The sequence below is a fragment of the Macrobrachium rosenbergii genome, chromosome 27 (assembly GCF_040412425.1).
Source record: "Macrobrachium rosenbergii isolate ZJJX-2024 chromosome 27, ASM4041242v1, whole genome shotgun sequence".
NCBI classification, from domain to species: Eukaryota; Metazoa; Arthropoda; class Malacostraca; order Decapoda; family Palaemonidae; genus Macrobrachium; species Macrobrachium rosenbergii.
Window position 1 is genome coordinate 37,231,297 of NC_089767.1, and position 15,712 is coordinate 37,247,008.

At 36.1% G+C, this 15,712-nt stretch overlaps 1 protein-coding gene across 1 annotated transcript in view; it reads right to left on the reverse strand.

Moving 5' to 3' along the window:
• Positions 1-8,842: 8,842 nt before the first annotated feature.
• LOC136853645 (glycine receptor subunit alpha-2-like) overlaps positions 8,843-15,712 on the reverse strand; it is a 293,524-nt gene continuing 286,654 nt past the window's right edge. The window contains exons 12-13 of the mRNA XM_067129482.1: positions 11,348-11,530; positions 8,843-10,674 (exon numbers count right to left, since the gene is read on the reverse strand). Of these exons, the coding sequence (XP_066985583.1) occupies positions 10,306-10,674; positions 11,348-11,530 (552 nt within the window). The 3' untranslated portion in view covers positions 8,843-10,305. The remainder of the gene's footprint in view (positions 10,675-11,347; positions 11,531-15,712) is intronic.

Sequence of the window (15,712 nt, forward strand, 5' to 3'; positions counted from 1 at the left end):
CCAATAAAACATTGTGCCAAATTTCCATGAAAAATTATTATTATTATTATTATTATTATTATTATTATTATTATTATTATTATTATTATTATTATTATTATTATTATTTCTCTACTTGTACTTTCCTGCATATTCTCAGCATTTGAAATAATTCACAACTTTTGTACTCGATTACAGGTTTTGTAATGAACCAGTGAAAATAAAAAAAAAATTTTAACTGTTTATATAATCATCATAATCTCATTTATTATTTGTAAATATTTCATATGAATTTTTTTATAATTAAAAATGTAGTTATTATGTATGTCGTTTACCTCACGCCTACAGAGACCAATACTTCCATATTATATGTATTTTATTTATACACAAATATATAACATTACTGTATATACACACACACACACACATATATATATATATATATATATATATATATATATATATATATATATATATATATATATATATATATGTATGTATTTGTATATAAATGAATGCGTATGAAAAAGAAAGCTTCCCTGTTAAAATGTGTTATTTGCATAGTGCATGAGGTATAAGGAAAACTGAAAGCATGATAAATTGGGCGTGACGTGGCATAAACGTGACTGAAAGAGTAGATAAGAGTTCACTGAGATGGTTTGGTCTTGTGGAGAGAATTAAAGAATTGCATAATCCAGGAGTATTGTAAGAGGTAAATCAATTCAATACGACATACGTTTTGTTCATTTAGATATCTATCAGGAAATACCCAGCATTTCTTATTAAACAACTAAATAAATACTACTGCCAGCTTCAGTTCAGTGAAACAAAACTATGCCTACCTCCTCTCACCCTTTAGCTCTTGATAGAAACCCCCCAATTATTTTTCCTCTCGCGCTAAGATCTCTACTTTTTATACCGCTCATTCATCAACCATGACATATGCCTAGTGGGGCCAGGCCACCTCCTAAGTATCAAATGATATTCTGCAATCAAATAGCTTGGCATGTTATTACCATAAAGCTTTGCCGCCTCGCTGGGGAAGAAAAAAACGCAATGTGATTAATGTACCATTTTCCGGGCTGCTGCGTATTTTTCCCAAGTTCTAACGCCCTGCTTTTGTTTAAATCCACAGCCCCGTGGCGTCACATAAACCTGTATATGAATTTTGGTTTGCTCTGCGAGTGTTAAGGCATTTTTTATTTTGAAAAATGACGACGCAAACTGCTCGCTTGTCTAAAATATGACGCGCGATTGTTTAAGATTGGTTTCGTGAATAACTGAAATATTTTTAAATTCTACAAAATTTACCTTTACTTTTGCTTTGCCCCTCTACAAAATATGGTGGTTTTACAGTCAACAAAAATTCTCTCTCTCACAAACCCACACACACAATGCATATATATACACATAAACAAAAAGTATATTATGTATATATATATACTGTATGTATATATATATATATATATATATATATATATATATATATATATATATATATATTTATATATATCAAATGCCAGCAAATATGCACATCCAAAGATAAATGCGGCGACATTTTCCTAGTATTTCGTAGCTAATTCCGTACTCATATTCGTGAACAGATTCAGAAAATAGCTGTTTTTTCCGACTCTGCTCCAGATTCTAAATTTAAGCCACTCTGAGAACGACCTGTGTATTGATCACTAATCCAAACTTCGACAAATAACATCTAGGTTTCATAATTGCTCTAAAACAAAGTGCAAAAAAAACACACAGGCTTCCGTTAATTTTGTTAAATCTACTGACAACACAATTAGTTCCAAGCACTTTGCTTCCCTGCATCAGATTCTTCTTTACATTTATCTACCAGCCATTAGCTCGGCTGCCAGAGTGACGATAACATACCTACTTCTCCTGCATGGCGTAATCGTCGGAGACTTTCCACTGCGCTAGACCCGAGTTCCATTTCCGCTCGAGCCTTGATAGAATTCTACTGGTACGTGACCTTACCGTACCTGCGTGCTACTGGAGGAAAGGGGGAGGGGAGGGGCCACAAAATTCTTCTAAAACGTCATTAGAAACCACTGCCTTGTTTTCCTAGGTTTCACGTGGGTGGAGAAGAGGCTTGGGACCTGTTTTTATGTATATACGAGTATGTTCGGGATCTTGCTGTGTGCTAGGGTACTGAACTGCTTCTGTTACTCATTAACGACTTGAATATTTAATATGGCTCTAGACAATGTCTTAACTTAAAGGACACAAACACTATATATGCGTGTGTGTGTGTGTGTGTGTGTGTGTATTTGTAACGGCACTTCAGCCAAGATCACGTCCATGCCGAGAATTAAAACATTTCCTGTGGTTATTCATTATCGATTTTCATTCATTACTACTCACCCGGTAAATAAACACACACACACACACACAGAGAGAGAGAGAGAGAGAGAGAGAGAGAGAGAGAGAGAGAGAGAGAGAGAGAGTTATCAAAACCACTCTTCTGGTGTACGAAACAGCTTGTGAGAGTCCTCAAGACACAACGGTCGTGCAGCTCAAATAGGACTTCCGATAGGACCCCTGGTAAATACCCTGAGACCGATTTCGTGGGATTCGTCATATCCTGAATTACTTTACAAATCTACTCACTGAATACCAGAAGTAGAAGTGAGGAAATGAAAAAAAGGAGAAAGTGTTAAGACCCTTTTATACAGTTTTTAAGCCCTGGTCACGAATATCTCATAAAGTGTAATTTGTTCAAGGCACTGTATAACCGTCCCACTTGGTCTATGGGGGAATTTGTTAGGTTACAAAATACTGTATAATTGTATAAGACTACGAAGCGTAAAGGTCCCTAGAAAAAAGTTTAAAGGGAAGATTGTCACGACTTTTACTTTAGAGGGAGATAAATGTAATGCTGTAAGTTCCAAACTAAGAACTGTGAACAAATGGGTTAATTCAAAAGACGTATATATATATATATATATATATATATATATATATATATATATATATATATATATATATATATATATACTTCCCCGACATCTGAGTGGAAATTAGGGTCTCTTGCATTCCCTAGTGAGAATTTCACGTAATTCCGAGAGGTCATTAGACCTACCCTAAGCGTGAGTGAGAATCACATCTTCCCATTGTAGAATTAGAACGGACTTCTTTCTGCTCTTAAGAATCTACTCTGGGGTGAATGTTATAAATACCTTTGTCATTAATAATTTGGTCTTTTCTATTTTTAAATCATAACTATACTCCAATGCTTTTAAGGGAATATGTAGGTTTTTTAAGTGGATATAAGATTTTTATTCAGGAGTGAGAATCGGACTTTCTACATATAAGGATCAGGTCTCGGACTTTCTATATGAAAGAATCAGGTCTCCACACTTTTTGGATGGGAGTTAGAATCTTCCCTGTAGCTAAGACAGGCTAAGTCTTCCCTGTAGCTAAGACAGGCTAAGTCTTCCCTGTAGCTAAGACAGGCTAAGTCTTCCCTGTGTTTTAAGAGGCAAACCGATCTTCCTCTACATCTCTTTGCAAAACAGACCACCTGTTTTAACCATAGTGAGGGGTCTCTCTCTCTAGACTCTTAATGGTGTTTACCTTACTGATGAAAGAAATAGTATTTTCTACTTTTGGCTTAAAGTAGAGTAGCTTCGTTTTTAAATGATATAATGTGCTCACCCTATTAATGAAAATATCAGCTGATTCTTCCCTTTTTTTTTCTTGAGCTGGAAGGAACCTCCTTATGTTTCTGAGCGGGGCTTTCATCAACTTGAGATCTCAAACATGAATCAAGGATTTTTATCAATCTATGGAGCTTTTATACAATGGGTAGGATCAGAATATTCCTCGCGAAATAATATACACCCTTTAAAAATATACAATGAATTTCTAAAAAAAAATTAAACTGACTGCTTTACAGACTAATGGTAGCAAAAAACACGATAGCACTTGGAAACCGAGATCAAGAAATAAAATAAGTTTTATTCTAACCGGGAAAAAGTTTCCTCGTAACAAAAGCGATGCTAAGAACCAGAAACTAGTGTTTCTTACCAAATACTTTTAGGTTAAGAACAAAATTCTTAAAAAGAAAAATGGCTATACAGTCAATAAACAGGTGATTCAAAAACACATTAACTGCACAAAGGCTTCCGACATAATCGGAGGCTGGTAAAATCGATATACCTATTATGAGCAAATTTGTCCCCGTTTGTATTTTGGCCTGCCTGGTAATGTCCCACCTCGTAAGTTTGTTATAGTCAGTAATTGTCTACTATTATTCATCCTCTCACATTATTCCCACATCTATACTATCGTTCCAACTTGTAACTGTGTTCTGTTTCGTAATTTTCTTGGAATCATTTCTCATCTTGTAATTATGTCTGTAATTACCAACACTGCTTCTATTCATTGCCAGGATGCCTGAAAACATCACATAATGAATTTTTCATGTGAATGTGCAACTGAGAGGTTACGATATAATCACATTTCCATTTATAAATTACACACACACATATATATATACTGTATATATGTGTGTATTTATATATATATATATATATATATATATATATATATATATATATATATATATATATATATATATATATATATATATATATATATATATATATATATATATAAATAAGAGATCCTCACATGAAAATAAGAGGAGATTCCAAGGCTTTCGACTTTTATTTTAAAGTCATCTTCAGAATAAGGTAAAAGTCTTGGTATTTTCATATGAGGCTCTCTTGTATTCTTCATTCACGGGACCACTGTGGAAATACAAGATATATATATATATATATATAATATATATATATACATATATATATATATATATATATATATATATATATATATATATATATATATATATATATATATACTTACAACTAAAAACTGAATGAGGAAATGGAAAGACGCCAAAGCTTCTAAAAATCTATTTCATATAGTATTTATTTTTTTACAGTCACCTCTAAAACACGTTTCTCTTTCACTTCCCTATTGTAGAAAAAAAAAAAAAAGAAACTCGTGAAAATCCATTCAACAATGAAGGCCGAGACATACAAGACAAACAAATGAACAATCAAACTTTGATTCTGACGATTCCGGATTCTTACAATTCCGGATTCTGACGATTCCGGGATTCTGACGATTCCGGGATTCTGACGATTCCGGGATTCTGACGATTCCGGATTCTACGATTCCGGGATTCTGACGATTCCGGATTCTGACGATTCCGGGATTCTGACGATTCCGGATTCTGACGATTCCGGGATTCTGACGATTCCGGATTCTGACGATTCCGGATTCTGACGACACTTTTCTCCCTCCCTTTGATTATACTGAAAATGGATCTTTTTGATTACATATAAAAAACCAGTCAAATCTCTCTCTATCGTTGAGCATTTGCATGGATATATTATGCGTTCTATTTCTTCAGCAATGGTGGATAAGCATCTGTTTATGTATTTATGTATATATATATATTTTTCTTTTTACATTTCTGACTACATGTGGATTACACAACCGAACCGTCTGGACGATACTTAAGAAGTTTCTGGTAAATTCTCTTGCTACTGACAGTGTTTCCACCCTGAACTGGTAGTTCTATTCACGATCTTGGCTCTTGGGACAACAAAAAACAGCGGTTAGAATGGAAAATGGTGCAAAATCACTATAAGCAGTTCTGTGAAAGTGAATTGAAGTTTCTGATTCACCATCAACCTGATGGCAAACGTGTCCATAGAAAAGATAATGAGGACGATGGGAGACGTGAGTATAATGAACATGAGGCTAGTAATGGCGATGGAGATGGTGACAATGCACGAGAAAAAAAATAATTGCTCATATATAATGATCTTGAAAGCGAACGGTGATTTCACCAAGATAAGACTCCCAGATAGTTAGCTATCTACAAGAATCAGTCATCGACCGAGTGGATGGATCAGTGAATGAATGAGTCAGTCAGCAATCGCGTCATTCGACACCTTTAATTACTCAGCAAATGAGTCAGTTAGGGCCTGAGTCACCACAGACTGAGTTGGCCAGTGAATGAATGAGAAAAAGCTACAAACATTGAATACACAGTCAGCGTATTTAAATTACTCATTAGTGTGAGTAAAACTCGACACATAGAGTTGTTTTCCAGCTGAGTAATCAGCTAAAGGCTCAACAACTGAGTCTCTCATTAACTGAGTCATAACTGAGTCTCTCATCAACCGAGTCTCACTAACTGAGCCTATCACCAACTGAGTCCCTAATTAACTGAGTCTATCACTAACTGAGTCTCTCACTGACTGAGTCTATCTTCGACCGAGTCTCTCATCAACTGAGTTTATCATTAACTGAGTCTCACTGACTAAGTCTATCATCGGCTGAGCCTTACTGACTGAGTCTATCGTCGGCTGAGTCTCTCATCGACTGAGTCTCACTGACTGAATCTATCATCGGCTGAGTCTCACTGACTGAGTCTATCATCAACTGAGTCTCACTGACTGAGTCTATCATCGGCTGAGTCTCTCATCGACTGAGTCCCATCAAGACTCACGAGGAAACCGACACAGTCGCTGACCAAGTCACGTGAAAACGAGTTAGGTCACCGACCAAGTCGCTCCCCAAACGAACCGCTCCAGCGATCAGGTCACCCAGTGACCTAAGTGAATGGCCAAAATGGCCAGGTTCACTTTTCTTAAGAGAGTTTTATCACTCTGCCGATCTCCTGTGATCTCCCGATTGTAGATTATTCCTTTTATTTATTTCAGTATGATTCTCTCTCTTTCTTTTCTTGTTTCACACTATAAAAATAGAGACGACGTTGACAAGAATTTCTCCGGAACGAGAGAAAAGGAAATATGAACTATGCTACCGGTGTATGATACACAGCAATGATTTTCTTGTTTCTTTTTTTTTAAAGCTGGATGTATATGTATATTGAGAAACAAATATAAAAGTTACCTGTGTTTTATATACATACATGTATAGATGCACACATACACAGTCACATACAGTTATGCATTTAATCTTTCGCTCTTCATTAATACATGCAGTGCATACCCATTCATTCACATACATAAATGCATACAAACGCATACACATTATACATATGTGTATATATATGTATATATATGCATATGTATGTATATATATATATATATATATATATATATATATATATATATATATATATATATATATGTTATATATATATTTGTTTCAAGTGAATACAGGAACTTACATATACATAATACAAACACGTACACGCACACGCACATACTTGAGAGAGAGAGAGAGAGAGAGAGAGAGAGAGAGAGAGAGAGAGAGAGAGAGAGAGAGAGAGAGAGAGAACTAAGTTCTAGGTAGCGCCGGTTATGTTTCCAAGTCCAAGGAGCTTTCTTCGTCAAAGAAATGATGCCAATTCATGCCAAAAGACCTACTCTCTCCTTCTCTCTCCTCCAAATGATCACCACTTGATTTTATCCCGTGTATTAAAGCAAATGCATTCTTAGGATTTTAAAGGATGCGCATTGTTTGGCTAAAGAAATCTATGAACGAATAATGAAAGAGAGACATCTATGAATATCCGTGAATGACAGAAGCTGTAGTTGTAGTAGTAATAGTAGCAGTTGGGATTGGCCTTTGAAACGGCTCTAGACTCAGGGCAAATTAAGGAGTGAACAATTGGTTCACCTTGACCCAGTTTTTGTGATGAGATAAAAATGAGTTTAAAAGCAATTTTAGTAGGCCCGAGAAATTGTATTAACTGTATGCGTTTCGAAATATAAGCCATAGGATTAATTGAAATAAAGGACACGACAGTATTTTAATCCGCATCACTTTGGGAAACATCCACAGGCTAAGCTTGAAAGGCGAATGACCTTCCAAATTTAGTGAAGACTGGTCCGTGCTAGAACTATATGAACCCTTTTAATCAGAAAAGGATACCGAACAGAAATATGAAAGTTTGCCTTAACCTACTCAGGAAGCGACAGACAAATTTTGTAAAAGGAGACTAATAGCTCCGTGAAAACAGAATATGATGGAGAATTCCAAAGTTTGCCAGTGAACATGGGGAGGGGGATGACGTGGGTGGGGAGGGGTGATGGTGGGTGGAGAAAAATATTCACCCAAATAAGCAAAACAATGTTGACGTTGAGTTTTTTTTTTTTGTAATTTTGCAAGTCTTTAATCTGATTATATTTCCGTATATTTTGCTTGGGATATATATATACATAATATGATTAAATTATATATATATATATATATATTATATATATATATATATATATACTTTATGTATTCACATACACAATATATATATAAACATATATACATCTATATATTATATATAGTGCATATATAAATATATATATATATATATATATATGTATATATATATATATATATATATATATATATATATATATATATATATATATATATATATATATATATATATATATCATAATCACATGACTCTGTAACACATGAATTGATCACAGCACAGTCAAAATAATATGAATGCCTACCACTAATACTAGAGCTGATAATATTGATAATAATATTTACAACTGGTGTTAAATCCTAATAAATCTTTGAAGCAATTTGGAACAACAATTTAACCTCTTAAAGTAAATTTCAGATGGTTTATAAACAGGGGAATGTTAAAATAGCATATTGAGCATGTTTCTTGATCACCTCATGCAAAAAAATCAGATCTTTGATGCCTGCATTTAGGTAACTTTTCTCTCAATTAGACCGTTTTCTCTTAATTCATATAAACTGAAAATAAAGAAAATGGGAGAAAAGTACCCACTGCACACCTGCACATCTTCCTGGGATGTTGTCGTGACATTAAAATTACTTGAATGAAGATCTGTTTATTTACTCTACTGACTGGAATAACAATGACTGTAAACAGCAACACATAAAGGAATGACATACTATTCAGTAGAAAATAATGTGTGTTCATATAACACTGCATCACAAACATACTGAGCAACCAAGCTCTATATATATATATAGGTTCGAAACCCACCCCTTTCTGATTCCTCATATGCCACACAGTAGCTGGATGCTAAACACCAAATCACAGCTCTGCTTGTGCAGGTGTTAATATAGGAACCCAGGAATACCTTACACAGAATATACAGCATACACTCCCATACGAGGCTATTTTTTTGACATACACCCATTAAGTGTACTGCACATTTTTGTAAAGCAAGACGCTGGCGATGGGGAAAATGAAGACTGAACCCCTAGCATTGGTACCTAACGTGTTTTGTGCCTTTTGGTAATACTTGTATACCTTTTGCAGAAGGAGCTGCGTTGTCTCCGCGAATTTGGAGAAGTGCAACCTTGATTAGACTGAGATTAAGTGTCATTAAAGTGAATCAATGAAAAGGACAGGTGTTTGGGGTTGAGAAATCAAAGTTCTGAGACTCGTTACTCGTCTGAAATGACAAATGAAGCCTCGTGCAGCGAAAGGAAAGCTGTCTTCAGCAATGGGTTCACGACAACAACAGAAAAAACAAACCAAAACAATGTTGTGAGATATCTCTCACTGAATGCAAGAAGGAGAATCTAATACGGCTGCATTGGCTTAACTCGGAAATGCCTTTTATCATCGCACTAACGAAGGCTGTGTGAAGGAATGTGGTAACTAGATCCTCTGTTGAAAAGCCCCAAATGCCTAGGGGCTCTGAAGTTATGTCAAGGAAATACATCTTCCTGCGCGCGAAACTAGCTTGGGATTCCCCACAAATACGAACGATTTAGCAATCTTCGCGCAAGCTTTCTTGGGGCAAAAGCCAGCGTAGAACGTTAAGGAATCAAGACCTTTTTATTTTAAGTTTTTCCTTTGTGAGAAAACATCTATCGTCAGGTGCAGCTTCTCTAAGAAATGGCAGCTACTGCGTACACCGTCGTTTGAAAGCAAGGGGGGAAGAAAATAAAATAATAATGTAATTATACATAAAATAACAACCTTCAGGTGAGCTGCTGTGGCGTGAACATTGAACCTATGCACATTTCCAGTTACTGACACTTGTTATGGATGAGAGTGAGTAGCGCACGATAAATACACCGAACAAATCTGTCCTACGAATCATTCAGAGGTGGATATACAATATACATAAAACACTCTGAGGGGGGGAAAGAAGGGATCACCTACTGAGATAAATCACAAACGAAGAAGACCTTATGAGTCTACGTGTGGAAAACACAGTCCCGTTTAGACCAAATGTTCGCGTTGGGCTCTTCGTATTTATTATTCAAAAAATAAAATCAAGAGGAAGGATGTCCTTATGAAAACGTCACTTCATTCTTTTTCTACCACTCGAAGTAAACTGCCCAATACAATAAATTTAAGAGGGTGAAGCTGACGGGGAAAGCTATCCTCGAGAACCTGTCCACCAAGATGGCCTTCTCCCTGGCTTCCTTCAGTTCCGCGGCCATCGTCCGGGACATGTTCGGAGCGCCCCCCGCCGGGCCTAGTTTGGGCATCATGTGTACCGGGGGAGCCTCGGAGACCGGTGGGGGGTGGTGGTGGTGGTGTGGTGGAGGGGGTCCTTGGGGGAGGCATGCCCGACTTGGGAAGGGGTTGTGGTGGGGGTGGGGGTCCTGACGATGGCTGCTGGTGGGGGGTGGTTCCTGAAGGCCGCCGTTTTCCGCCTCTTGGATTGTGGATTCGTTGCAGCTCTGTGGACAAAATGTTCAAAAAATTGATAAAATCTGATCAATGTCTGTTATCTGAGATTACGACTATGAAGCATATAGGAAATATTAAGATCATCTATCTTTCAATCACCTTAATATTCATTGGTATTTCGAATACAAAGAAAAACAATAAATAAAAAGAAGATCCACGGTTGTTTTTGTGGACACTGGTAATCAAACTTAAGAGAAATTATACTACTAATTTTTTTAAACCATCATTTTACATCATTTTGAGTAGGCCCATCTCGGTCCCCTTCGAGGGACCCCAATGAAATTTAATAAAAATCTAAAAATATACCCCGCCCCCCAAAAAAAGAAAAAAGAAAAAAAATATAAATAAGACCTCACGGAAATTTACGTGAAAAAATAAACACACGAAAAACGAAAAAAAAAAAATTAAAATACCCTCCGAAAAAAAGAAAAATTTAAAAAAGTTAAAAAAGAAATTATCAGGACAACAATCCAGTGCAAAACCTCTTAAAAAATATATCCTCTTCGAAAAAGATCCATTGAAATTACAGTAAAAAAAAGATACACCTATAAAACAGAAAAAATCTAAAAAAAAAAAAAAAAAAATGATCAGCACAAAATTCCTCAACGTCCTTAGCCCCAGTGCAAAAGCTTCCTACACAATCCCGCAGGAATCTGCCCTCACCCTCCTCCTGTCGTTGTGACTCCGCTGCCTCCTGATGGTGAGCTTCCTGGAGATCCGCTGCATGAAGTTCTCCGGCTGGGGCCTCTGGTCCACCATGTCCCCCAAAATGACGTTGACCATCGCGTACTCCATCAGCGACAGGAACACGAAGACGGTACACGACGACATGAACATGTCGATCGCCTGGAAGAAAGACATTCAGAGAATTAAACGTCTGATCCAAAAACGGAAGGGCTGTAATTTTTTTTCTTTTTCTTTTTCTTTTTTCTTTTTCGAGAGAGAGAGAGAGAGAGAGAGAGAGAGAGAGAGAGAGAGAGAGAGAGAGAGAGAGAGAGAGACTACACGACAACATGAACATGTCGATCGCCTGAAAGAAAAAAATTGAGAGAATTAAATGTCTAATTCATAAAAAGAAGGGCTGTAATTTTTTTTTTTTTGAGAGAGAGAGTACATGAAGGATAAACATGTTTGAGAGAGAGTACATGAAGGATAAACATGTCAATCGCCTGAAACAAATATACTGAAAGAATTTTATGTGTTTATTCCCTGAATTAAACGTGTCAGGTAGATAAAACAGAAGGGATGTAATTTTGCAGCGACAGAGAGAGAGAGAGAGAGAGAGAGAGAGAGAGAGAGAGAGAGAGAGAGAGAGAGAGAGAGAGAGACTACACGACGACATAAACATGTCTATCGCCTGAAAGATATCAAAAGGTTTAAATGTCTAATTCACAAAACAGAAGAGCTGTAACTTTTTTTAGAGAGAGAGAGAGAGAGAGAGAGAGAGAGAGAGAGAGAGAGAGAGAGAGAGAGAGAGAGAGAGAGAGAGTTTGTTTGGTAAGTTTTCTACACAGTAGGGTCATCCAGGAGTGAGAAATGAAATTATGAATGTATCCGCGTTCTTAGCGTAAACTGCATAGTTAAAAAAACTTCAAACACACGCACATATGCACATATACATATACATATATAAATACACACACACATACACATATATATATATATATATATATATATATATATATATATATATATATATATATATATATATATATGCATACTAAATATAGATATATCTTCGATTATGAAATTATATCTTACAATTTAGACATGTTAATGATCATCATCAATTGCCTGATAATTAATGCAGATATCTAAAGCAAAAGTGTACACGTGTAGCATGAAAAAGGTAAACACATATAAATTCAGAATTGCGGACTTGAAGGAAGGTGAAAAATTAACATAACTCACAAAAGTATTCCGATCAGATCTCACTGCAATTTAACAATGCTTACATCGCACCTTGAACGTCACAGAAAAAATAAAATCAAGTCGTAAGTGTTTTATAAAATTTTGCATCTAAAAGTCAAAAGCAGAATTTAACACAGGAACTTTCCTTCCCTTAAACTTTTTTACCCGACATCCCTTGAAGCCATATCTATCCCGCACTCACGATAAAAACAAGCAACGTCAGCGCTTGCCTGGAAATTCTACTGTCTATGCGCGAGCGCCAGCGCGCGTTCATGTGCACGAAATCTGAGGCTAAAATCATCTGAAGTCATGGCACCCCTTAAAAGCAGCCAGTACCTTAAAAACAAATAAGCAGTTATATCTTTCGTAAAATGTATAAGCGCTAGGGTAAAAAGCCACCAAAAAATATGTTAAGTGAACTTTTTTGTGTTGCCGTCAGTGACAGCGCAAGAGTTCCGAACTCCGCTGGAAGACGACGTAGTTAAATGTTTAAAGGCTCTCATAATTTCGCGTTGGGGGAAAATTACGAGGAGCTGCGGGGGTGGATGTAGGGGGTCGTAAATACGAGTAGATATAATGCTAGGGGGTTAGGGGAAGCAGGTGAGCAGCTCTTTAGCCCGAGATACGAGCTCTGTTCACACCAGGTTAATTGCCTTTGGGCTAACATACACTCATACGCAACATATGAGGATACACTGACACAAACACACACATACACACGAGCATTATATACTGTATATATATATATATATATATATATATATATATATATATATATATATATATATATATATATATATATATATGTGTCTATGTATATGTGCATATACACAAATATATATATATATATATATATATATATATATATATATATATATATATATATATATATATATATATATATATATATACATACATATATATATAATATACACACACACATATATATATATTATATATATATATATCTATGTCAATCCCAGCAGTTCTCTGCTTGTGCACTAATCGCTCAAACTCCAAACTCACGTAAACTTCTTGCGTTATGTTAAGCAATTCAGAACTTAGACCCATTTCAACACATAACCAAAGGTAAATGAAAAAATAAATCGACCTCCAGACCTTACAGCACACAGTAAATCAGGTCTTCCAGCCGCAAAATTTTTGACAATTGACCCGACCAAGAGGCAGAGCTTGTCACTTCGGCCACTTTATGTATTTTTTTTTTTCCAAAGCCAATCCTTCTGATCTTTCCCCTACCTTCGTTAATTTTGACACCTATTCATACGGAACAAGCCCACGGGCCATTGACTTGAAATTCAAGCTTCCAAAGAAAATACTGGTTTCAACCTCCCACCACAGACCCCACCCCGTGGCAGTAACTGATCGTGATACGGAGACAGTGATTTTTCACCGCCCCGGGAGAGGCGCGAACTCATGACATCTAGCGACAAGGCGTTTCTTTTTTCGGCACCCGGGAACTCAAAGCTAAACTTTCCTCTCTTAAGAGAACCGAACCGCACCAAGTGTCAAGTCTTTCTCATTTTAAGAGGAATTTGTCGCTACCTTCTTTTTTTTTCTTTCTCAATAGAAAACTTGAACTTACTCCGTTTCTGTTGGAGGAAAGAAAAATTAAAAATGAGCAAGAATTTTCTAACGTTATTTCAAGGGACGAAACAAAGCTATTTACAATTTTCAAGGAAAGGACACGTTAATTAGTTCCACTCTGAAAATAAAAACACAAATTTCTTCTTAAAAGTAGGCGAAGACAGCTTTTTGTTTCGTTCAAAGACAAACCAAACAAACAAGTCCCTCTTTTCATTCAAAGAAAGACCACAATACAGTCGAATCTAAAACGCACACAACTATCCAATTAGTATTTCTTACGAATGATTGCGAATAAATTTTTCTTGCGTGTTCGCCTTCAGCAACAAACTTCTCTCCTTTCAAATGACAATAAGAGGCCTACATCAAATTCCTTTTGTTTCACCTCTTGAGGAATATACTTCACCAAATTAAATTTCCCCGTAATTTGCAAGGAAATGTAACTTCATTCTTTTTTAAAGCAAAAATTAATTAGACTTTTAAAAAATACCATATAGTTAAGTCTGTCACACAGGAGAAAGCGTTTCACATTTATTTATTTATTTATTTATTTATTTTACTTCAGGTAACTTTCCCCTTCTTTCTTATATCCTGATGAAAGGCCACAACAGCTTTCTTCTTCCATTTCGCCTAAAAACAAGCAAATCTCTTTCACTCTTTCAATCTCCACTTTTCAAACAAGTTGCAAAACGAGGCATTTCCCCCCCCCCACCAAAAAAAACAAAAAACAAAAGGAACCATAAAGACATCCTCTCAAGATTTTTTCCAGTGTTCTTCAAGCAACAAAGAAACACGGAGTCATTTTCCTCCGAAACAAAGAATCCTTAAGAATCCTTTGCTTCTCGAGATAGGATCTGGTTGGTCTATTAAAATTCATGGTTTGCATCACATCAGTCAACGGACCTCTCTCTCTCTCTCTCTCTCTCTCTCTCTCTCTCTCTCTCTCTCTCTCTCTCTCTCTCTCTCAGTGCTTGCATTCTGTACAAAATTTGTCCAAGTGCCTTCCTAACATCTCTCTCTCTCTCTCTCCTCTCATTCAACGTATGTCATATAGAAAATATGCCCAGGTGCCTGCGTAACATTCTCTCTCTCTCTCTCTCTCTCTCTCTCTCTCTCTCTCTCTCTCTCTCTCTCTCTCTCTCTCTCTCTCTCGGCAGTGGAGGTGGAAGTAATTGCATGTGCCTGTCATGCAACAAGACCCTGCTCCTCTCATGTAGCGCCATTCGTCTGCAAAAGCATAAATACTTCCCGGCCAAGAAGCATAAAGACAAGTTCTTTGCCGGAATGCCAGGCTGATTGCGTGCGTGCCTTCGCCGCGCGTGCTTGTGCTTGCATGTACGGGTGTTTATCTATCTGTCATATATATATATATATATATATATATATATATATATATATATATATATATATGTATATGTATGTATGTATGTATGTATATATAAATATATATATATATATATATATATATATATATATATATATATATATATATATATATATAAAAAAATTATAAAT